The sequence below is a fragment of the Jaculus jaculus genome, chromosome 9 (genome assembly GCF_020740685.1).
Source record: "Jaculus jaculus isolate mJacJac1 chromosome 9, mJacJac1.mat.Y.cur, whole genome shotgun sequence".
In the NCBI taxonomy this organism is placed as follows: Eukaryota; Metazoa; Chordata; class Mammalia; order Rodentia; family Dipodidae; genus Jaculus; species Jaculus jaculus.
The window spans coordinates 8,355,055-8,378,382 of record NC_059110.1 but is presented as its reverse complement, the minus strand read 5'-3'; the positions used below and the strand labels follow the sequence as shown (position 1 = coordinate 8,378,382).

The 23,328-nt window shown below is 47.4% G+C and overlaps 1 protein-coding gene across 1 annotated transcript in view; it reads right to left on the bottom strand.

Annotated features, from left to right (window-relative positions):
* Positions 1-10,465, bottom strand: part of Ezr (ezrin) — a 58,957-nt gene extending 48,492 nt beyond the window's left edge. Inside the window, exon 1 of the mRNA XM_045158901.1 lies at positions 10,313-10,465. Within this exon, the coding sequence (XP_045014836.1) occupies positions 10,313-10,324 (12 nt within the window). The 5' untranslated portion in view covers positions 10,325-10,465. The remainder of the gene's footprint in view (positions 1-10,312) is intronic.
* Positions 10,466-23,328: the final 12,863 nt, after the last annotated feature.

Sequence of the window (23,328 nt, the reverse complement as noted above, 5' to 3'; positions counted from 1 at the left end):
CAGTTCCCGATAATCTCCCAGAACCCCAGGGCTACAGAAGCAATGCGGGTACCTAAGGGGGTCCAGCACAGCAATGGTTTATGTCCACTCAATCCCCATGGACATGAGGCCTCAGAGAAACAGCGCTGCTCAAGACCACATTTTATTTTATTTTTGTATTGCCTCACAGTTCCAACACAAAGTCAATACAAACAAACAAAGAGTCAGGCGTGGTGGCGCACACCTTTAATCCCAGCGCTCGGGAGGCAGAGGTAGGAGGATCACCGAGAGTTCGAGGCCACCCTGACACTACATAGTGAATTCCAGGTCAGTCTGGGCTACAGTGAGACCCTATCTTGAAAAACCAAAAAATAAATAAAAACTAAAAAAGAAAAGAGAGGGGCTGGAGAGATGGCTTAGCGGTTAAGGCACATGCCTGTGAAACCTAAGAACCCAGGTTCGATTCTCCAGGTCCCACATAAGCCAGATGCACATGGTGACACATGCTTCTGTAGTTCGTTTGCAGTGGCTAGAGGCCCTGGAGTGCCCATTCTCACTAACTCTCTCTCTCTCTCTCTCTCTCCCTCTCTCTGTCTCTAATAAATAACAATTTTAAAAAAAAGAAAGAGAGGAACAAAGAAATAAAACAAAAGCCAACACACCTTACCCACTCAAGTCACTTTACCCAATGATTTTAACTCTTCACGCAATAGTAAGTTAAAGAATAAAACATAACTCTATCTCTTTGCAAAGCTCGATGAAAATGTATTAGGTATCTATCTAAAAGCAGGTCTTTCCCCAGGGAGGGGCTGAGGAGGACACTGCTCCCTGCAGACTCGGGAGAGCCCTAAGTCTTAGGCCACGGAGGGGGCAGGGCTTGTGAACAAAGAGGAGAAATGCACATGAGATGGAAATCGGTCTGCCATCATTTGTTAAGACCATGGGGAAAGAGGGCCACAATCCAATGCCTTAGAAGGTTCTTTTTGGTTCAATAGTGTATTGGGCACATCAGGCAATCTAAATGTGGGAGGGGGGAGTAGATTATATTCATGGTGGGAGGAAAAGGAGAAAGAAAGAGCGAGGCACAAATCTATTTACTGCAAGGCTTCAGTACACTGTTTAAGTTGCAGGGAAAAGGATGTTTATTATGTGATGGGGAAACTTTTAAAGCATTTTTTTTTTTTAAAAAAAAGCTTTTCCAACTTAGTTGCAAGTAGAACCCTTAGGGCCAGGCACAAGGCCAGGTACACACACACACACACACACACACACACACACACACACACACACACTCACAGCTAGGCAGGCCAGCTCTTGTTCAGAGGAGCAGAGAGAGCCAGCCACAGATACTTGTTCAGATCACCCACTGAGAGTGAGGCACACCTTCCTACTCCATCAGCCTCTATTATCTGTCAGTCAAGCAAGAGTTTAAAAGTTTATTCAAGAAGCCGATAATGTTTCTTTTATTTTGATTTATTTATTTATTTGGTTTACGGAGCTGTCCACAGTTAGAAATTCACACACACACACACACACACACACACACACACACACACACACACACGATAGTAGATCAGCTGTTAATTTTAAATTTTCAATCATTAAAAAAAAATTACTTATGTGCATTCTCTTTCCAACTTAAATACCAGGTACAAATTGCTTTTAGCAGATGCCAAAAATCTGTCACTAGACGATGGCTTAGCAAGTGACACAAGACACTGCCACTTTCTCTATACACAAAGAAGAGCCACTCACACCAGTCTTGTTTAAAATATTACCTCAGCCCCAACTACCGGATGCCTGGTGATGGCTTTTCCAATAGGAGCCTGTGTGTGTACAAGGGCTAGGATGCACTGGCTGTGCACTAATAAAATGGATGCTTTGTTCTCTGAGAGCAGTTCTGTAAAAACTGGAACCAAAGAGGTGGCTCTCCTTCCAAATATTGGCCTAGCCATAAAACATACACAAGGTCATGACAAAAGCTCAACAATAGTTACCTTATCCTCGCTTTGAAGCAAGGGATTGGCGACTGTTTTCTGTAAAGGGACAGGGAGTAAACAGCCCAGGCTTTCTTTACAGGATATATTTGTGTCTGCTGTACATTGCTGTCTTAAAAACTGTGAGAAACAGAAAAGCCATTGGTGCCTGGGAGACCTTAGCAACACAGGCCATTCCGCGGACACACACTAGTTCACCTGCCCCTTCCGTAAAGGGAAACAATGATTTCAACCACCTGACCACAGACAACCAGCACACAGCAGTATGAAATTATCTGCCCTCCAGCAAAACGGAAAACAAAACTGCGCTGTGGAAATTAACTTTAGGTCAACAAAAAGATGGCAAAATGTGACATACCTGTACTGACCTGTGTGCAGTCTCACTGTCAAGTAACATCCATTCTTATTTTCCTCAGCAAAAATGGAGTCAAAGTCAGAAATTTTTTATTTTGCTTTTAATATTTTTTTTCTAGGCTGGAAGGATGGCTTAGTGGTTAAGGCAAAGCCTGCAAAGCCACAGGACCCAGGTTTGATTCCCCAGGACCCACGTTAGCCAGATGCTAAGGTGGCACATGTGTCTGGAGTTCTGCAGTGACTGGAGGCCCTGGTGCACCCATTCTCTCCCTCTCTTTCAAATAAGTAAATGAAAAAATTAAATTTTTTTTTCCAAGCTAAGCATGGGTGGTGCACGCCTTTAATCCCAGCACTCAGAAGGCAGAAGTAGGATTGCCGTGAGTTCAAGGCCACCCTGAGACTACACAGTAGTTGGAGGCCACCCTAAGACTATATAGTGAATGACAGGTCAGCCTGAGCTAGAACAAGACCCTATCTCAGAAAGAAAAAAGGGGGGGGGGGGGCTAGAGAAATGGCTTAGCGGTTAAGGCGCTTGCCTGTGAACAAGCATAAGGACCCAGGTTGGATTCCCCAGGACCCACATAAGCCAGATGCGCAAGGTGGTGCATGCATCTGGAGTTCGTTTGCAGTGGCTGGAGGCCCTAATACACTCATTCTCTCTCTCTCTCTCTTTCTAATAAACAAATTTAAAAAAAAAATAAAATAATTGAGTTGGAGAGATGGCTTAGTGGTTAAGGCACTTGCCTGCAAAGCCAAGATTCAATTCCCCAGGACCCACAGAAGCCAGATGGACAAAGTGATGGATGTATTTGGGAGTTCGTTTACAATGGCTGGAGGCCCCGGTGTACCCATATTCTCTCTCTTAAATAAATAAATTAAATATTTTTTTAAATGCAGTAGACTAAAAGGGTAATGATGTGAATGGAAGTTTCCTTTCTCAAACAGCACAATCTCACTGAATAAAGGGAAATACCCTCAACTCTCATATCCCCCAGGGCACTTGGCCAACAGGGAGGACCGCTGACGCTTGTTTCTCTCTTACCTCACAGCACTCCAATCTGTGCCTGCACACTCAACTTCCCTTTTACACTGAGAACTTCTCACCAGCAAAGCCAATACTACTTTTCTCCCCATCCCAGCTCCAGGCATGACATGACCCATGACTAGGTTTAACCACACAGGAAGTACCTCATGGGAGAGCCATTTGGACATCTTAACAACTAGAACCTACCAGAAGGAGACGGAGACATAGTGCTAGCTTTTACTAAACAGTTCACGCTCCTTTTTTTTTTTTTTTTTCCTTCAAGGTTCGCTCTCACTCTATAGTCCCAGGCTGGCCTCAAACTCACAGCAATCCTCCTACCTCTACCTCTCCATTGCTGGGATTAAAGACGTGCACCGTGACACCGGGCTAACTATAAATATCGTAACAAAACATTTCTAATCCACATTATAATCTAGTGATTTTTGTATGGCTCTTTAAAGACCTCTCGAGCTGGTGATGTAGCTAAGTTGGTAGGGTGCTGGCTTAGCAAGCTAAGATCCTAGGTCCCATCCCCAGTACAGCCTCAAGTATGGTGGTGCACTGTTTAGCCTCACTAGGGAGGGTGAGGCAGGAGGATGAGGAATTCAAGGTCATCCTTAGCTACACCTTGGACTACAAAACAGACCAAAACAAACAAACAAAAAACCTCTACCGATGTGTGGACTAAATTTTATTCCTTAGGTCCACATGCATGGATGACAGATGTTAGGAGGGAACTGATAACCTTTTGGTCTCTTCTATGGCATTCTCTATTATGTTATTCATACCTTCAATTAAAATAGATTAAACAGGGGCCTGGAGAGATGGCTCAGCAAGTAAGGCACTTGCCTGCAATGCCAAACAACCAGAGTTTGATTCCCCAGTACCCATCTACAGCCAGAAGCACAAAGTGAAACAGGCATCTGAAAGTTTATTTGCAGTGGCTGGAGGCCCTGGGACATCCATTCTCTGTCTCTCTTTTCTCTCTCTCTGCTTTCAAACAAACAATTTTTTTTTTTTTAAATTTTGAAAAAGAAACAGAGTAATGCTGGGCGTGGTGGCGCATGTCTTATCGCCATGAGTTCGAGGCCACCCTGAGACTACATAGTGAATTCCAGGTCCACCTGAGCTACAGTGAGACCCTACCTCGGAAAACCAAACCAAACAAACAAAAAAAAAAACAGAATAAATGGAAGTCTCAGTTGAGTTACTACTGAAATAAAAGGTCTAACTCAGTGTATGTTCCTGATTTTGAAAGCGGTCTGTGAATCTGTGAGTCTTGTTTCAGATCAGAGGGGAAACAAGCACACACTAAAAGGGGATGAGCATATTTAACCACGGTACCACGCTCCAAGTTGTCATAGCCACACAAACGTTTAAGTCTAAGTAAAGATCAGAATTAAGAAATTATGGAACAGAATTATAACTTACTAAGTGGAACTGTGTTCCTTTCCCAAGCTGACAGTGTTAATAAAGCCATTCCAATTCTGTTACAAAATTGCAATGCTATCATTTAGAACAATTAGCAAAAGTGGCCAATGTGGAAGGAATAGGAGAGAAAAGAGGAATGGTTTCATAAGGAACATCTAAGTTCTTTTTCCCCCTTTCAAACCAGAGCCAGGGCTAGAGAGATGGCTTAGCAGTTAAGGCTAAAGACCTGGGTTGGATTCCCCAGTACCCACGTGAGTCAGATGCACAAGGTGGTGCATGCATCTTGGAGTTCATTTGCAGTGGCTTAAAGGCCCTAACATATTCATTCTCTCTCTATATCTGTCTCTCTCTTTTTTTCTCTCTCTCTCTCTCAAATAAATAAATATTTTTTTAAAAAACAGACCCATAATAGGGGACACCAGTGGCCACTGCCAAATTAAGCTCTGGTCCTGGGCTTCTTGCAGAGAGCAGCTCATGGCAGACTGGGTACCTTACATTCTGCCAGCCTTGTCCTTCTAGAACTGAAGACTCGTCCAGCTATCGCCTCTTGCCTCTTCCATTTGCACTCCAGATACCAATAATGGCACCATGGGGTTGAAGCCAAAACTTCCTAAGTTCTTTCAACCTTATTAACATGTACAAAGCAGGTTCTTTCTGGTTCCCCACCACTCAGCCGGCTGAGCAAATCAGAAGCCAAGTCAGGCCACCGCACCCACCTCCTGGCCCTGCAAATCCTAATGCACCACCCATGCCTTTCCCTTTAACCTCCGTGGGCCCAAGCTATCACACCATCTCTCCTGGGTCACTCAATGACCCCTCTGGTTCCTGTGCGCTTCCACATTCCAGGATGTAGTCAGCTTTCTAAAAGGCAAACCCGGTCATGTCACCTTCTTGTAGAAGGTCAAAACCTTGAGTTAAGATAAAAACGCCTACGTATGTATGGTCAAGGCACAGCCAACTGATTTTTTCTGCAGTGGTACCAGGAGCCTGATGGGCCAGGATGCTTGGAGGTGCCCCTCCCCCATTTAACACCCTGTCATTGTTCAGACAGTCCGCATTGCCTCCTGTCCTTCGCACCTCATAGTCTTGCCCCCCCACACAGTGTACCCCCTTCAGGCACCAACAGGAGCTCTGCGTTTTCTGTGACTATCATCTGTCACCAAACCAGACTTTAAAGCCAGGATGACAGGAGCTACTCCTGTGCCTGCCACTTGGGCGCCTCAACACCTCTCACAGGAGCAGAGCGAACGTCTGCAGGACTAATGGGTGAGCTATAAATATTCATCATGCCTTACAGCACCATGATGGCAGAAGTCCTGGCCAGCCTTCCTCACCCCCACGTGCCAAGATCTTAGCTACCTAGTTCACCATCTGCCCTGGGTGAAGGGGGGAATGGGGCCATGTGTCCTCCTCAGTGAAGGGAAGAGCTGAAGACACATATTTAAAAAATTAAAAAAATTAAAAAATATTGGGCTGGAGACATGGCTTAGCGGTTAAGCGCTTGCCTGTGAAGCCTAAGGACCCTGGTTCGAGGATCGGTTCCCCAAGACCCATATTAACCAGATGCACAAGAGACGCATGCATCTGGAGTTCATTTGCAGTGGCTGGAGGCCCTGGTGCGCCCATTCTCTCTCCCTCTCTCTCTCTCTCTCTGCCTCTTTCTCTCTTGTTCTCAAATAAATAAATAAAAATAAACAAAAAAAATCTGTCCCTGTTAAAATATTGAGGAGAGGGCTGGGCAGATGGCTTAGCGGTTAAAGCGTTTGCTTGCAAAGCCAAAGGATCCTAGTTCAATTATCCAGGACCCATGTAGGCCAGATGCACAAGGGTGCACATGCATCTGGAGTTCCTCTGCAGTGGCTGGAGCCCCTGACATGCCCATTCTCTCCCTCTCTCGCTCAAATAAATAAATAAATAATACATATATATATATATATACATACATATATATATATATATATATATATATATATATATATATTTAGAAGAGCCAGGCCTTTAATCCCAGCACTCAGGAGGCTGAGATAGGAGGATCACTGTGAGTTCAAGGCCACCCTGAGGCTACACAGTGAATTCCACGTCAACCCTACTTCAAAACAAACAGACAAACAAACAAATCTAGTGGAAAGACAGTAGTTTCAAAAAGGTAGTTTCAGAAATTACCTTGGCTCAGTGCTACAGTGCTTTCCTAGTAAGTATGAGGTGAGGCCCAGGGTTCAATACCTAGCAACACCGAATGCATTTACAAGACAGAGAAATTTATCTTGAAGCTTGAGCTCGGGATAGAACTTCAAACACACTTGCAGAGGGGTGAACTCCCCGTAACGTCAGGACAGCTAAGGCATCTTGGTGGCAGCTCTCGTGGATGGTCCGGACAGCTTTGGCATGGTAGTTTGATACCTTGGCTTGTCTATAGTGGGGGGGGGGGCTAGGAGGGGTGCTCTCCAGTGCCCCACACCTCCTTGCCCTGCCTCCTACCTACCAGACCTGGAAAGCGGGTTGGGGAGAACAGAGGGAGGCAGGAAGGGAGAAAGGAGCCACTCTGCCTGGAAGGGTTGTGCAAGAACTCTTCCTGAACCGGCTTAGTGCTAACCCCGCCCCTGTACACCAAGAAGGCCACACAGCACCCTGCCCCAGGGACCAGTGGAACAGAGGCCAAGGGGCGCTCCTGAGCAGCAGTCAGCCCTCCTTCTAAGTCCATCAGTGCTCGGGGGAGAGTCCTAAAGCAGCCATAGAAACCACCAGTCCAGACACCAGGCAGAGCCATCCCTCCAGGCACCAGATCTTCCCCCATGGATTCGACTAAAATGTGGGCTTCTCCAGGGAACCACCACTGACTGTCCTTCAGTCACCCTTTACTTTTCCTTTCTGGAAGCCCGGGAAGTGGTCAGGGTCTTACTGAAGCAAATGTCTCTCTGGGTTGGAATACCAGTCTGTAGGCCTCCACAGGACGAGAATCCTATCACACTCTGTGTGGGACACCTGCTCGCTGAAGGATAAACCCCTGATCGTTTTAGTCAGCAGGGTATGAATATTGTTTCATCTGTGCTGTTTTATGCATAAACCAATCCACTGACTCAGCTTAGAGAACTCAACTACCGGGTGGAAGTCCAAACCCATGATTCCCACGTATCCACGGCTTACTGTAATTGCCCCTTACCCCTGGGAAACATCCAGTGGCACTCCAGCAACCTAATGAAATTCTTAGCTTGGCTTAAATAAAAAGAATCAATAACCCTTTGTTTGAAGGGCATACCTACAGAGCTTGCCATGCATGCTTCATTTAACATTCACCCGGGCAGGAAACAAACAACCCCCACCCCCTGCAATGAAACAAAACTAACCAACTAGATTTCCCTATTCTCTATGATCAGTGTGGTGGCTCTAACATGAATCACAGTCCCTTGAGGCAGGTAGGGACTTCCTTCACCATACCGGCACCTAAAAGGAGATTGCTCAAAGAAGTCTGAAGTTGTAACTGTGGCTATTATACAAAACATACTCTTCCAGAAAAATTACTTTGTTCTTGAGGCTCTGAGACACACTCACAGGCGATGGCTACTTTCCTTTCTCAACAGTTTAGCAGCTAACTTTGTCAGAAACAAGTTCTTACCACGAAAGACTTATATATAACAATATGACAGGAATGCTTGGTGTGGTGGTGCACGCCTTTAATCTCAGCACTGGGGAAGGCACAGGTAGGAGGATCGCTGTGAGTTCGAGGTCAGACTGAGACTACATAGTGAATTCCAGATCAGCCTGAGCTACAGTGAGACCCTACCTCGAAAAACAAACAACAGCAACAACAAAAAAAATATGACATTCAAGCATAAGGGCCATAAGAAATAACCTTAAAAAGGAAGAGAATTTTGACACACAGTGCAACACAGATGAACTTGAAGACAGTAGTTATGCCAAGGAAAAAGAGGTACTGGAAGATTCCACTGCCACGAGGCCCCCACAATACTCCATTCACAGGGGAAGGGTAGTACGCCCGTTGCCAGGGTTTGGGGAGTTGTGTGGAACGGACGCCATGGGTGACTTTAGTATTGTAATGTTCCAGAGGTGAATGGCGTTGTTGATTGTTTAACAACAGAAATTTATTTAACGCCATTGAACGGCACAATTAGAAATGGTTATGAGGATAAGTTACATACTATGTACATTTTACAACTGAGAAAAACAGAAAGATAAAAAAATTACAGTTGGTGGTAAGAAAAGGCAGTGACTAGAAATGGATTACTAACTTTTTTTTCTGGGTACTATCTTAAAAACAACAACAAAACAAATGGACTGAATCTTTTAGTGAGATAAGAAGACTCAGAGGAACTAATCTCCAGACCCCTCCTGGTTTCCGCTGTATTCAGGGTAAGGTGTAGCAGGCCAGATTCAGACTACAGGTATCATGGCGCTTGGATGGGCCACACTTTTAAGTTCCAGAATTTTTTGTAGGGTGAAAATCTTCTGTCTCATGCATCAGTCATCTTGAAGATGTCACACACACACACACACACACACACACACAAAACTATTACCCTACTAATTTCTTTAACTTAACAGAAAAATGAGGTTTCTATTGAAGGCCTCTTTTCATAAATCATGTTTCAAAGTAGAAAAAAAAATCACATAAACATTGATTACAGAACCAAATGGTCTGAACGACTAGAAGTAAATTGATGAGTCTTGATATCTTGTCCATCGTTTTAAAGTTTTAAAAGTGCAAACACACACACACACTCACACACCCTGCCCAGTGCCTCCCCAGCTCACCAGTGTTAAAGAACTTTCTGAGACATGCCACTCACTAAGAGCCTGCCTTGTTCCACCACCCCCAACTCCCCGCCAGGTCCCACCAGCAATCTCAACACAATCAGAAAAGGAGGGTCGGAGAAGCAGGCACGCAACATTTTAACGAGCTGAAGTTCAACGGCACCGCTGGGATCGGCCCAAGAGCTTCCTTATCAAGGCTCCGGGGCTGCCTCGTCTGCAATTCAAGTCGATGGCTAGCCTTCTCGGAGATAGGGATCCTGCAGCACCCAGCATTTACCCGGGTCGACAGGGCCGCGCCTCTGGGGCCTGGTGGCCAAGGGGCTGAAGCCAAGCTACCCTCAGGACAGAGCCTCTCCTCTCCCCCAAATGCCCTTCAAGTCGCCCAGGAAGGTGTGGGTTTGCAAAGTGGTTCCGGTCACTTGAAGGAACCGGGAGAACAGGTGTAGGTTGTCCGGAAGCCACCCCCAAAAAAGTCTTCCACCGATTTTGCACTTGCTGAGAAACTTCCCAGTCGGATTAGCGGCCACTTTTAAAGACGGACGGAATCCCCAAGGAAAAGGCTGGCGACAGGAAAGCATCCCAAAGGGGCTCTAAAGCGTCCCATCCAATGGATCAACAGGTCCCATGAGAGCGGGCAGCGCCCGATTCCTGGGGGGGTCCCCCCCCCCCGCTCCTTGGAGAAAAGACTATCCCACACCACCATCCCTGGACCGGGCACCCGCGCCTGGCGCACGCGAGCCGGGCTGGGCTCACTTACTGGCCGGGGCATTTTCGGTCGCTGGTGGCCGCCTGGATCCCTGCGCGAGAGTCGGCTGTGCAGCAGCAGCAGCAGCAGCAGCGGTGGAGACACGTCCGGAGCCGGAGGCGGAGGGAAGCCCGGAGCACACGCCCCGCTGGCCTGGGCGCGCGGGTTTAAGAAGCGGCCGGGCGGCGCCGGCTGAGTCACCGCCCAGCGCGCGGGGTCCGGGGCGGGGCGCGGGGCGCGGGGCGCGGGGACGAGCGCGCGGCGAGTTTCACTTCGCCGAGCAACGGTTGCCCCGGGGCCGAAACCGCATCCGCCCAACCTTTGAGAAACACTTCTTTATTTTTTCCAAAAAATAAAAATAAATAAAAATAAAGTAAGGGCTGGAGAGATGGCGTAGAGGTTAAGGCGTCTACCTGTGACGCCAAAGCACCCAAGTTCGATTCCCTAGGACCCACGTAAGCCAGATGCACAAGGGCGGGCCGGGGGGCTCATGTGTCTGGAGTTTGCAGTGGCCCGAGCCCCTGGCGTGCCCACTCACTCTCTGCATCTCTCTGCTTGCAAATAAATAAATAATTTTTTTAATTAAAAAAATAAAATAAAATAAGCTGTCAGTTCCCAGGAGTGGCCGCAAGGGGCGCATCCAGTGCGGGACCAGGGGACCGCAGGGTCGTGCAGCCAAGCCGCCGCCGCCGACCGCACCGGGCTCGCCCACCCCCGTGCCCGCGTGGGATTCCCGCCCGCACCCGTCCCGTGGAACGAGGGCTCCCTCGGCCCGGTCTGGGCACACGCGCGTGCAAACCCGCTCCCTCCCCTCGCCCCCGCCGCCCGCGCGCCAGACCGTCCCCGGCGCGGCGGCGGGTCCCCGGGCCGCGCCCCTTCCCGCTGCTCCGCGCCCGACCGGCGAGGTGTGTCCCGGGCAAGATGGCCGCGACCCGGCCCGGGACCCCGGGCAGCTCTGCCTGCGCGCACCCAGACCCTCGCCCGGGAACTGTGCGCGATGGGACGGGCGACGCACGAGGGTCCCTCGTTGCACCGCGCGACCCGAGGCCCGGGGACTGTGGCCGGGCCTCGCGTGGGTGGAGCTGCCCCGGGCCGCCTGCGCGCTACCTGGCCGCGGTGTCCCCGCGCACGTGGCCCGCGCAGTCTCCCAGAGGGACCGAAGCCTAGAAGACTGCTCTCCACTGTTGCCTGCTGCGGTTAAAGGACTCGTGTGTGGCCTCGTTTGACATGACTAACAGAAAGTTCCATTGGGAGTTGTCTCAGAAGTTCTAGGACTTAATTTTAAAAAATGTTTTTGGTTGTTGTCACTAGCAGTTCCCAAGGAGGGGCGGGGGATCCTGGAGAAGTGGCTTAGGTGCTTGCCTGTGAAGCCTAAGGACTCAGGTTCAATTCCCCAGCACCCACGTAAGCCAGATGCACAAGATGGTGCATGCATCTGGAGTTCGGTTGCAGTGGCTTGAGGCCCTGGTGTGCCCATTCTCTCACTCTCCCTTTCCTCTCTCTTTTGTTATATTTATATTTATATATATTTTAATTTTTATTAACATTTTCCATGATTATTTAAAAAAATCCCATGGTAATACTCTCCCTCCCCCCTTCCACATTTTCCCCTTTGAAATTCCATTCTCCATCATATTACCTCCCCATCTCAATCATTGTACTTACATATACACAATACCAACCTATTAAATAAGCAAATCAAGGGAATTATTTTTTTAGACACTTGTTCCTTGGTGACTGGTGGAAATCTGGTGTGAGATGATTAGAGGGATCGCACTAAAGCGTTTGCTTCTCAAAGTCTGCCTTAGAGATAAGCAAGATCAATGTCCCTTGGGAACTTAAGAGTCATGGGAGTCACCAGGGCATCCCCCAGCTAGGGGTTCTCGGCCTGGAGGGGGTTCGGTTTTAACTGACCCGCCAAGTGATGGATGTTGGCTGAAGGTTGAGACCCGAGCTCTTGAATTCCTTTCCTGGGGAAGTCGAGTAGGTGGTGCTTAGTTCTTCTTATCTGTGAAGGTGCACCTGTTTTGTAGGGTGTGCTGCGCGCTGGATGAGGTCCGAGGACGACGCATGGAAAATGCCTGCAGCGGTAAGTATGCGCTAGGCTCTCTCCCCAGAGAGCAGCCAGTGACTTTGGGCAAAATTCCAAGCTCTGACTCAGTTTCCTAATTAATAGGAAGAAGAGTCTAGCAGCACCTCCTACACAGATGTAGGGTTAAATGAGACTGTGCACACGAAGTGACCAACCAAGGGCATGGAGCCCGTGGCTTCCAGCTATAGGCGTTTCAGAGGCTGGGCAAAGAGGGAGGCCAGTTTTCAAATCAGGAGAGTCTGTTCCTCCTGAACAAAAAAATAGAATTCCCTTTTTATTAAAACGAAAGAGGCCTGGAGGGATGGCATAGTGGTTAAGGCATTTGCCTGCAAAGCCAAAGGACCCAGGTTCAACTCCCCAGGAACCACATATCCAGGTGCACAAGGGGGCACACACATCTGGAGTTTGTTTGCAGGGGCTGGAAGCCCTGACACGCCAATTCTCTCTCCTCTTTCTCTGTCAAATAAATATTAAAATGAAAGATATAAAGGGCTGGAGAGATGGCTCAGTGGTTAAAGGCACTTGCTTACAAAGCCTGACCGCTTGGGTTCAATTCTCAGTATCCTTGGAAATCCAGATGCACAAAGGAGCATGTGTGTGGTGTTCATCTGCAGCAATGGGGGCCCTGGGGTAGCCATACTCACTCTCTACCTTTTTGTCTGTCTTTCAAATAAATAAATAAAAATATGTTTTAACTTTTTATTTTATTTGTTTGAGAGAGAGAGAGGGAGAGAAGCAAATAGAGAGGATGGGCGTGCCTGGGCCTTCAGCTGCTGCACACTCCAGACACATGCACCACCTTGTGCATCTGGCTTATGTGTATCCTGGGGAATTAAACCTGGGTCCTTTGGCTTTGCGGGCAAGCACCTTGACCGCTAAACCATCTCTTCAGCCTGATTAAAAAATAATAATAATGAAAGATAGAAGCCGGGCGTGATGATGCATGCCCAGCACTTGAGAGGCAGAGGTAAGAGGATTTCTGTGAGTTCAAGGACACCCTGAGACTACATAGTGAATTCCAGGTCAGCCTGGGCTAGAGTGAGACCCTACATCAAAATAATAATAATGAAGAAAAAGAAAAAGAGAAAAAAAAAAGATAGAGGTTACAGAGATGGTCCATTGGCTAAAAGCCCTGGCTTACAAAACTTGAAGATCTGGGTTTGATTTCCCAGTACCCTCATAAAGCTAGATGCACAAAGTAATGCATGCATCTAGTGTTCCTTTGCAGTGGCAAAAGGCCCTGGTGTACCCATATTCTCTCTCTTGCTCCCTCCACCTCTGTTTGCAAATAAATAAAATATAAGGACTGGAGAGATGGCTTAGCGGTTAAGTGCTTGCCTGTGAAGCCTAAGGACCCCGGTTCGAGGCTCAATTCCCCAGGACCCATGTTAGCCAGATGCACAAGGGGACGCATGCATCTGGAGTTCATTTGCAGTGGCTGGAGGCCTTGGAGCGCCCATTCTCTCTATCTGTCTTTCTCTCTGTCTGTCGGTCTCAAATAAATAAATAAAAATAAGCAAAAAAAATTTAAAATATAAATCACCCACAAGAAGATTTTTAAAAAATATTTATTTACTTTTATTTATTTGAGAAAGAGAAAGAGGCAGAGAGAGAGAGAATATGGGTGCACCAGGGCCTCTAGCCACTGCAAATGAACTCCAGATGCATGTGCCCCCTTGTGCATCTGGCTTACGTGGGTCCTGGGGAATCAAACCTGGGTCCTTTGGCTTTGCAGACAAATGCCTTAAGTGCTAAACCATCTCTCCAGCCTGTCTTTTTTTTTTTTAATTATTTATTAATTTATTTATTTGAGAGTGACAGACACAGAGAGAAAGACAGAGAGAGGGAGAGAGAGAGAGAATGGGCGCGCCAGGGCTTCCAGCCTCTGCAAACGAACTCCAGACGCGTGCGCTCCCTTGTGCATCTGGCTAACGTGGGACCTGGGGAACCGAGCCTCGAACCGGGGTTCTTAGGCTTCACAGGCAAGCGGTTAACCGCTAAGCCATCTCTCCAGCCCCCCCTTTTTTTTTTATTGAGTCAGAATCTTACTCTAGTCCAGAGAGTTCTGACCTGGAACTCACTTTGTAGCTCCAGGGTGCTATCAAACTCACTGCAGCGAGTACTGGGACCAAAGGCCTGCACCACCATGCTTGGCTCACAACAAATTTTAGATTGGACATAACTCCTAACACACCCTACCTCCATTGCCTTATCACATTTAGTAGGCACTACCGATAGGATATCTAAGCTAATTTTTATCTCAGTTTACAATATATGCTCTTCTTAAATGGATGTTTGAAATAGCAGTGGCCCAAGACCTTCTGAAGTATTTCTGAACCTTCCCCTGCAGAGGAATTCTGAAAACTGGCCGGTGGCGATGTGGTAAAAACGCAAAGATGACAGGGTTTACAAACAAACAGCAAAGGTCACATTCTGTTTCTAGCACTTCCCAGCTGGTCACTTTGGGCAAAGCTTCCAGCTCTTCATCATAAAGTGGAGATGATAATATATTGTGTTTCCTAGACCTACGTGCTGAGTCACACCAGGCAGACATTGAACTTGCTCATTTTCAACTTATGTGCATATTCTCTTTTTTAATTTTTTATTTTATTTATGAGAGAATGGGCACATCAGGGCATTCAGCCACTGCTAACAAATTCCAGAAGCATGTGCCACCTTGTGTATCTGGCTTACACGGGTCCTGAGGAATCGAACCTGGGTCCTTCGGCTTTGCAGGTGAGCATCTTATCTGCTAAGCCATGCCTCCAGCCTGTGTGTATATTCTTTCTTGCCTAAGATGTAATACTGCCAAGCGGTATTTTACATATACATTCCTGTGCCTCCCATAACTGCAAACATTACAAGTCAACTTCAAGTTGTTCCACCACAATAAAGCTATTTATGTTGTATCTTTTGAAGTGTGTTCAAATGTCATCTATGTTCATCTGTGTTAGAAACTAGGAGTCTGAATTCCAGGGCAGTCTGTGAGACTGACTTAGGACCGTGGTGGGGAGCTTAGGCACACACCAAGGCCCTTTCATGGCACCCTTCCTATGCGTTATGGTTCCCTGGGAACCTGTCTTTAACACCCTTCTCCCACACATTATTCTGATGCACACCTGATTTTGAGATTGTGGATGCAGCAGGACCCTGACGCATGTTGCTCACCTCGTGCGTCTTCACCCTTTGTGAGGCTGTTTGTATCTGAAAGCAGTGGTTTGGTTGGTATGTGCGTTATAATCAGTGCCTCGGAATTGACGTAGCAGTGGAGGCTGGGGTTGTGAATACTGTTCTATTCTTTAAAAAAAAAATATTGGGGCTGGAGAGATGGCTTTGTAGTTATGGCATTTGCCTGCAAAGCCAAAGGATCCCGGTTTGACTCTCCAGGACCCACGTAAGCCAGATGCACAAGGAGGCACATGCATCTGGAGTTTGTTTGCAGTGGCTGGAGGCCCTGGCATGCCCATTTTCTCTCTCTCTCTCTCTCTCTCCCTCTCTCTTTCTCTTTCTCTCTCTCTCTGCCTCTTTCACTCAAATAAATAAACAAATAAAATGCATATTTAAAAAAAAATTTAGCTGAGTGTGGTGGCACACACCTTTAATCCCAGCACTTGGGAGGCAGAAGTAGGTGGATCGCTGTGAGTTTGAGGCCACCCTGAAATTACATAGTGAATTCCAGGTCAGCCTGGGCCAGAATGAGACCCTATCTTGAAAAAAATCAAAAATATTATTTATTATCAGAGAGAGAAGGAGGAAGGGAGAGAATGGGTGCACCAGGGCCTCTAGCCACTGCAAATGAACTCCAGACACATGTACCACCATGTGCACCTAGCTTACATGGGTTCTGGGGAATCAAACTTGGGTCCTTAGACTTTGCAGGCAAGCACCTTAACCGCTAAGCCACCTCTCCAGCCCAATACTGTCCTGCTATTTGCTCATCTAGGGGCTGACCTTAACTGCTGTCTCATTTCAGGGTTTCAGCTTTTCAGGCAGTGGAATATAACTGTATGTCTGTCCCTTGCATGAGGTGGAAGAGGGCTTTGAGCACCTGGCTTGGAGTTCTTGAGGCAAGGTCAAACTGGAGAAAGGCCTCCCTCACCTTAGATAGCTTTGGAAACAATTCAAGGTCGGGAGAAGCTGTACAGAACAGTCATTTCCTCTGACACTCTCACCTCTCCTCCCTGCCTGTCTCCATGCAGGTGCCAGGTTAATCTCAAGCAACTACAGCAAGTTCACAATCTGCCAATCTCTAGCTTCGCTGGCTTAGAAAGGACAGTCAATAAGCAATAGGAAAACAAACACGTGTAGAGTGCCCTTGGCCAAACAAGGATCTGAATATCTCTCAACACTTAACCTTGGGAGAAAAATTCCAGACCGGGACTGTGGACTACGTCTGAGGACAAGGAGACAATGCACTCAGACAAGCTTCACAAAAGTGCACAGGGCATTGATGATACTTTATCAAGATGGATGGGCTGGAGGGATGGCTTAGCAGTTAAGGCACTTGCCTGCAAAGCCAAAGGACCCAGGTTCAATTCCCCAGACCCCACGTAAGCCAGATGCACAAGGAGGTGCACACATTTACAGTTCATTTGCAGTGGCTGGAGGCCCTGGCGTGCCTATTCTCTCTCTCTGTCTCTCTCTCTCTCTCTATTTCCCGCTTTCTCAAACAAAAAATTAATTAAAAAAAAAAAGATAGATGCTCAAGTGTTCCTTATTGCCTTCTTTCTAGGACTGAAATATTGATTTTAAATACAATCCTAGAGTAAGCCTTTCATTGGCTGACATGATACCACAGGAAGCATGCAATCTTATTAAGCTTTATGAACGTAATATACAAATCGCTGATATCACTGCCTTTTCCTTCCTGACCTCTTGAAGGGCAAGCAGTCCTTGTGAGCCAGTGAGAGGATGTGTAAACAACAGTGGGCCCAGACAGCCTGATTGGTGTCGCTTGGCTGTGTCTGTGTGTGTTGCACCTAGAACACGTATTACGGAATTTTACAGATAGCTCTAGGGAAACTCTTGGTTCAGTTGTGTGTGTGTGTGTGTGTGTGTGTGTGTGTGTGTGTGTGTGTGCATGTGCGTGTGTGTACATGTATACATGTGGGTGGGCATGTACATGGAGGCCAGAAGACAACCTCAGGTACACAGGTCACTTTTTTTCTATTTTATTTTATTTTTAATATTCTCTTATTCATTTATTTATATGAGAGAGAGAAAGAGGCAGATGGAGAGAGAGTGAGTGAATGAGCGCGTCAGGGCCTCCAGCTGCTGCAAATGAACTCCAGTTGTATGTGCCACCTTGTGCATCTGGCTTACATGGGTCCTGGGAAACTGAGCCTGGATCCTTTGGCTTGGCAGGCAAGTGCCTCAACTGCTTAGCCATCTCTCCAGCCCCATTTTAAAAATTTTATTCATTTACAAGCAGAGAGAGAAAGAAGATGGGCATGCCAGGGCATTTTGCCACTGCAGACGAACTCAAGGTGGATGTGCCAGTTTGTGCACCTGGCTGTACATAAGTACTGGGGAATTGAACGTGGGCTGTCGAGCTTTGCAAGCAAGCTCTTTTAACCACTGAACCATCTCCCTAGCCCTAGGTTATTTCTTTTTGAGACAAGGTCGACCTGGAGCTTAGCATTTAGGCTAGGCTGATGTGCCAGCAAGCCCCAGGGAGCCTCCTGTCGCCATCTTCCCAGGGCTGGGGCTACCAGTGCATACCACCACACCTGGCATGTTACATGGGTTTTGGAGGTCAAACTCAGATCCTCGAGCTTGCAAAGCAACTGAGCTATCTCCCCTGACCCTTGGTTTAAGGTTGATAGTATAGCTAGCAAAGACGAACGCTAGCACTGGGCGTGGTGGCACGTGCCTTTCATCCCAGCACTTGGGAGGCAGAGAAAGGAGGATCGCCGTGAGTTTGAGGCCAGCCTGAGAGATTATATAGTGAATTTCAGGTCAGCCTGGACTAGAGTGAGACCCTACCTCAAAAAAACAACCAAAAAAAAGGAAGAATGCCAGCTGTGGATGTTCTATTTTAATGGTTTTCCTTACTTATTTAACAATTTGCATAAATATTCTTAATAATTTTAATGTGAAAGAACATTACGATCATACGATTTGTTTGACCAACAACTCCCCAAATAGCACAGCTTCCTGTAGTATGGTTTTCCTTATCTCGTAATCATTAGCTTTTGGGGGTTTTATTTTTGTTTTGTTTTGTTTTTGAATTTTGTTTATTTTTATTTATTTATTTGAGAGCGGCAGAGAGAGAGAGAGAATGGGTGCATCAGGGCCTCCAGCCACTGCAAACAAATTCCAGACGCATGTGCCCCCTTGTGCATCTGGCTTACGTGGGTCCTAGGGAATTAAGCCTCAAACCAGGGTCCTTAGGCTTCAAAGACAAGTGTTCAACCACTAAGCCACTTCTCCAGCCCTGGTTTTGGTTTTTTGAAGTGGGTTCTCACTCTGGGCCCAGCTGACCTGGGATTCATTCTGTAGTCCCACGTTGGCCTCAAACTCGCAGTGATACTTCTACTTCTGAGGGATTAAAGGCATGCACCACCCCACCCAGATCTAGTCCCTTAAAAAAAAAATGAATAAATAAAAGCCAGACAGTTTCAGAGTGCATGGTATAACTAAGCAATGGAAGGAATATTAAAGCTCATCTGCTTGCATACCCTAACTCTACAGAAGAGACACACCTGGCAGGGAAGGAATTAGTCTCATTTCCATACTCAGAATTCCCTTGTCAAGATTACTATTCACGCTGGGAATGTGGCACAGGCCTTTAGTCCCAGCACTCAAGAGGCAGAGGTAGGAGGATCACTGTGAATTCAAGGCCAGCCTGAGACTCCATAGTAAATTTTAGGTCAGCCTGGACTAGAGCGAGACCCTACCTTGAAAAACCAAAAGAAAAGAGTACCATTCACTTCCAGCCTGCTGAATCTAAGGGCCACACCTCCCTGCCTCACCTTTCCCTTCTCCTCAACAGCCTTGGATACATGTGAGCACATCCTCAGCATGCTCTGTTCTTGGGGTTTTTGCATTCCTTCCTCTAGTTCTGATCTTCCTCCCTGGCATCTTCTGGCTTAGCTTACCCAGGCAGGGCTCTTATCTGGGTAACCTCCCTTCCCATGACATCTCATCAGCTCCCAAGGCTTCAGCCTTGACCTTGGCCTCTCTGGTGTTCTTGATTATTCCAGAGATGTCTGCCCCATCCTGGGCTTCTTTCTACTTCTCTGCCCCACCAAGAACCCTTTTACTTGGCTCCAGAGCTAGAATCAACCTGAATTCTTATTTCCTATAACCCCATTGTACTCTCCCCACCTGGACAGCCCATATTGCAGACCTCACAATTCCATTTCTAGAATAGCAAATCGGGTGTTTCCAGCCCTGCTGGGATTTGAAGTAAAGCTGACTCTTCCTACTACTTCCCACACTGTATATGGTATATTTACCCTGTCTCTGAACTCTCATCCAGCATGATTCTTTGCTCTTTCTTTCTTTCTTAATTAATTAATTAATTAATTAATTAATTTGAGAGAGTGAGTGAGAAAGAAGTAGAGAGAGAGAGAGTTAGGGTTAGGCAGAGAGAGAATGGGTGCGCCAGGGCCTCCAGCCACTGCAAATGAACTCCAGATGTGTGTGCTGCCTTGTGCATCTGGCTTATGTGGGTCCTGGGGAATCAAACCTAGGTTCTTTGGGGTTGCAGGCTAGCACCTTAACTGCTAAGCCATCTCTCCAAGTCTGTTCTTTCTCATTTATTTATTTATTTGAGGTAGGGTCTCCCTGTAGCCCAGGCTGACCTGGAATTCACTATGTAGTCTCAGGGTGGCCTTGAACTCGTGACAATCCTCCTACCTCTGCCTCCCATGTGCTGGGATTAAAGGCATGTGCCACCACACCCAGCATCTTTTTTTAAAATATTTTATTTTATTTATTTATTTGCAAGGAAAGAGAGAGAGAGAATGGGTACACCAGGGCCTCCAACTGCTGCACATGAGCTCTAGATGCATGTGTCACTTTGTGCATCTGACTTTATGTGGGTGCTGGGCAGTGGAACCTGGGTTGTTAGGCTTTGCAGGCAAGCACCTTAATCACTGAGCCATCTCTCTAGCCATGTTCTTTTTTTTTTAAGTATTTATTTACTTGCAAGGGAAAGAGAGTGAGAGTGTGTGTGAGTGAGTATGGGCACATCAGGGCCTCCTGCTACTGCAAATGAACTCCAGACACATGTCCCACCTTGTATACATGGCTTTATGTAGGTACTGGGGAACTGAACCCAGGCTGCAGCCTTTGCAAACAAATGCCTTTAATCGCTGAGCCATCTCTCCAGCCCTGTTTTATGAGGACATCAGCTCCATTCCTGTGCCCTGGGGGGGAAGAAGTGTCTTATGCTTGATGCCTGGGCATATCCCCACACCTCATCTTTATCGTCTTCAGAGAGCACTTCCCAGCAGCCTTCTGTCTCAGGTGCACCCGCTCAGGGCACCCCTGCCCCTTGCCTGACTCAGTGTTCCCTCCTGTCCACCATATTGGCTGCCTGGTGCCTGCCCTGCTTCTTTGCTCTGTCCCCCACAAAGGCCAGTCATCCTTTCTGCCTGCTGGGTCCTGTGTAGCTGCAAAGGCACCTGGAGCATTGTAGACGGTCAAGCCATAACTCATAAGCCAACGAGTGAACTCCAGTAGTCAGCACACGAGCTGGGTTTTCACGTAGTGTGCCTTCCTACGAACCCGCCTGCCCGTCTGCTGGGATGGCAGCCATAGCCAGCTTTACCACAAGTCTATTTACTTACTTGGTTTTTTCGAAATAGGGTCTCTCTGTAGCCCAGGCTGACCTGGAATTCACTATGTATTGTCAAGCTGGCCTCAAACTCACAATGATCCTCCTTCCCCAGCCTCCTGAGAGCTGGGATTAAAGGCATGCACCACCATGCCCAAACCCAGAAATCTTAAAAAAAAAAAAAAATTTTTTTTAAATTTATTAATGAGAGAGAGAAACAGAGAAAGAAGAAGGAAGGGAAGGAGGAAGGGAGAAAAAGACTAGGCATGCTAGGGCCTCCTGCCACTGCAAACAAACTCCAGATGCATGGACCACTTTGTGCATCTGGCTTTATATGCAGACTGGGAAATAGAACCCTGACAGGCAAGCTTTCAAAGCAAGCAACTTTAACTGCTAAGCCATTTCCCCAGCCCGCTTCTGGGATTGTTTGTTTTCTGAGGCAGGGCCTCACTCTAGCTTAGGCTGACCTGGAACTCATTCTGCAGTTCCAGGCTGGCGCCGAACTCACAGCAATCATCTTACCTCTGCCTCTTGAGCGCTGGAATTAAAGGTGTGCGCCATCACTCCTGGCCCACATCATTGGACAAATACGTATTGAGCTGCGATCCCTCCTTAGGCAATGGGCTTCAAGGGGAGCCCCTGGAGTTTTACACTTCATTGAAATTTGGCCTTTGGCTGTTTGGGGTTTACCAGAGTCTTCCTGCATTTCCATGAAATCAATATTGTCACTTGTGTGATCTGCAGTCCCAAGCCAGCTCCTCAGGCTGGATCCTCAGGTGACCCCGAGACTTTTATTCAGGAATGCATGTCATGGGGGCTCTCTGAGCTCGGGGTCTGGCCCCAGTGCCACCATTAACTGTGAGTGTCGGCAGTCCCTTCGGACCCTGACTTCCCCTGGGGCCACACCGGAGGCTCCCAGCAGCAGGCCCACTCAAGGATGGCTGGGAGGAAAAGCTTTTGCCAAGCGTCCTACTTTCCAGAAAAGCCTGAAACCATCATTTTTATATGAAGTCTCCCAACTGTGAAAGGTTGGCAGTGAATTAAACTTTCTTTTTTTTGTTGTTCCTTTTCAAAACGTTCTGCAAGCCAGACAAAACATGCACGCAGGCTGGGTGTGCGTACAACCCGCCTTATGCTCCGCAACCCTGCTTTAGCATCTGTTGTGTGTATTGAGTCCAATGCTGCCATTCCGGGTATGCTTGGCACTCCTGGGCAACTGCTGGCAAGGCCTGCTCCTTGTATGTGTAATGTGTTGGGGGGGGGCGGGGAGACTGTTGGCTACAGGCCAATTCACCCAGCCTCTCCATCTTCTACAGGCACAAAAGGCAGGCCTGTGATCCCGCTTCCCTTTCAGGAATTACCAGTGTTTGTCACTCAAGTCCTTAGGTGAAGGGGTGTTCGAGGAAGGGGTTTCCTCATGCAGCACCCTGAATGATTGACCAAAGCTCTTCCTCCCTGGCATGTGCCATCTGTTCTGTGTGCCAGACCCCTCACTTGGCCCTTTCTCCGCCTCTACACAAGGAAGAGTGGCTTGCCAGCAAGGCTGTGTCCTGCTTCTAGACCAGCAGCTCTCTACACCGCTCCTCTGCCCTTCCCATGCCCAGCCGTCCTCCTCTTCACAGGGCAGTGACACCGGCTCAGAGAGCCAACGGAATGACCACTCAAAACACCCATGGGTGTTGGCATGAGAGCCTCACCAACCCCTGCAGCTGGCTTCCTCTCAGGGTGCCCTTGCCTCACCGTCTAAGATTGCATGCGCCTCCTAGGTCCACCCCATGCTGGGGGCTGTGGGTACACCTGTCCTGAGGTTGGCTTCCATATTAAAAATATTTTTTCTTTTCTTTTTCTTCAAGCTAGCGTCTCACCCTAGCCCAGGCTGACCTGGAATTCACTCTGTAGTTCCAGGCTGGTCTCAAACTCACAGTGATCCTCCTACCTGTGCCTCCTGAATATAAGGATTAAAGGTCTGCACCACAACACTCAGCTGTGAAAATTATTATTGTCTTTCCTTTATATTCATAAGCAGAGAGAGAGAATAGGTATGCCAGGGCCTCCTGACACTGCCAACGAACTGCAGACACAAACACAAAATAATAATAATAATTATAATATTTTTCAAGGTAAGGTTTTTCAAGGTAAGGTCTCACTTTA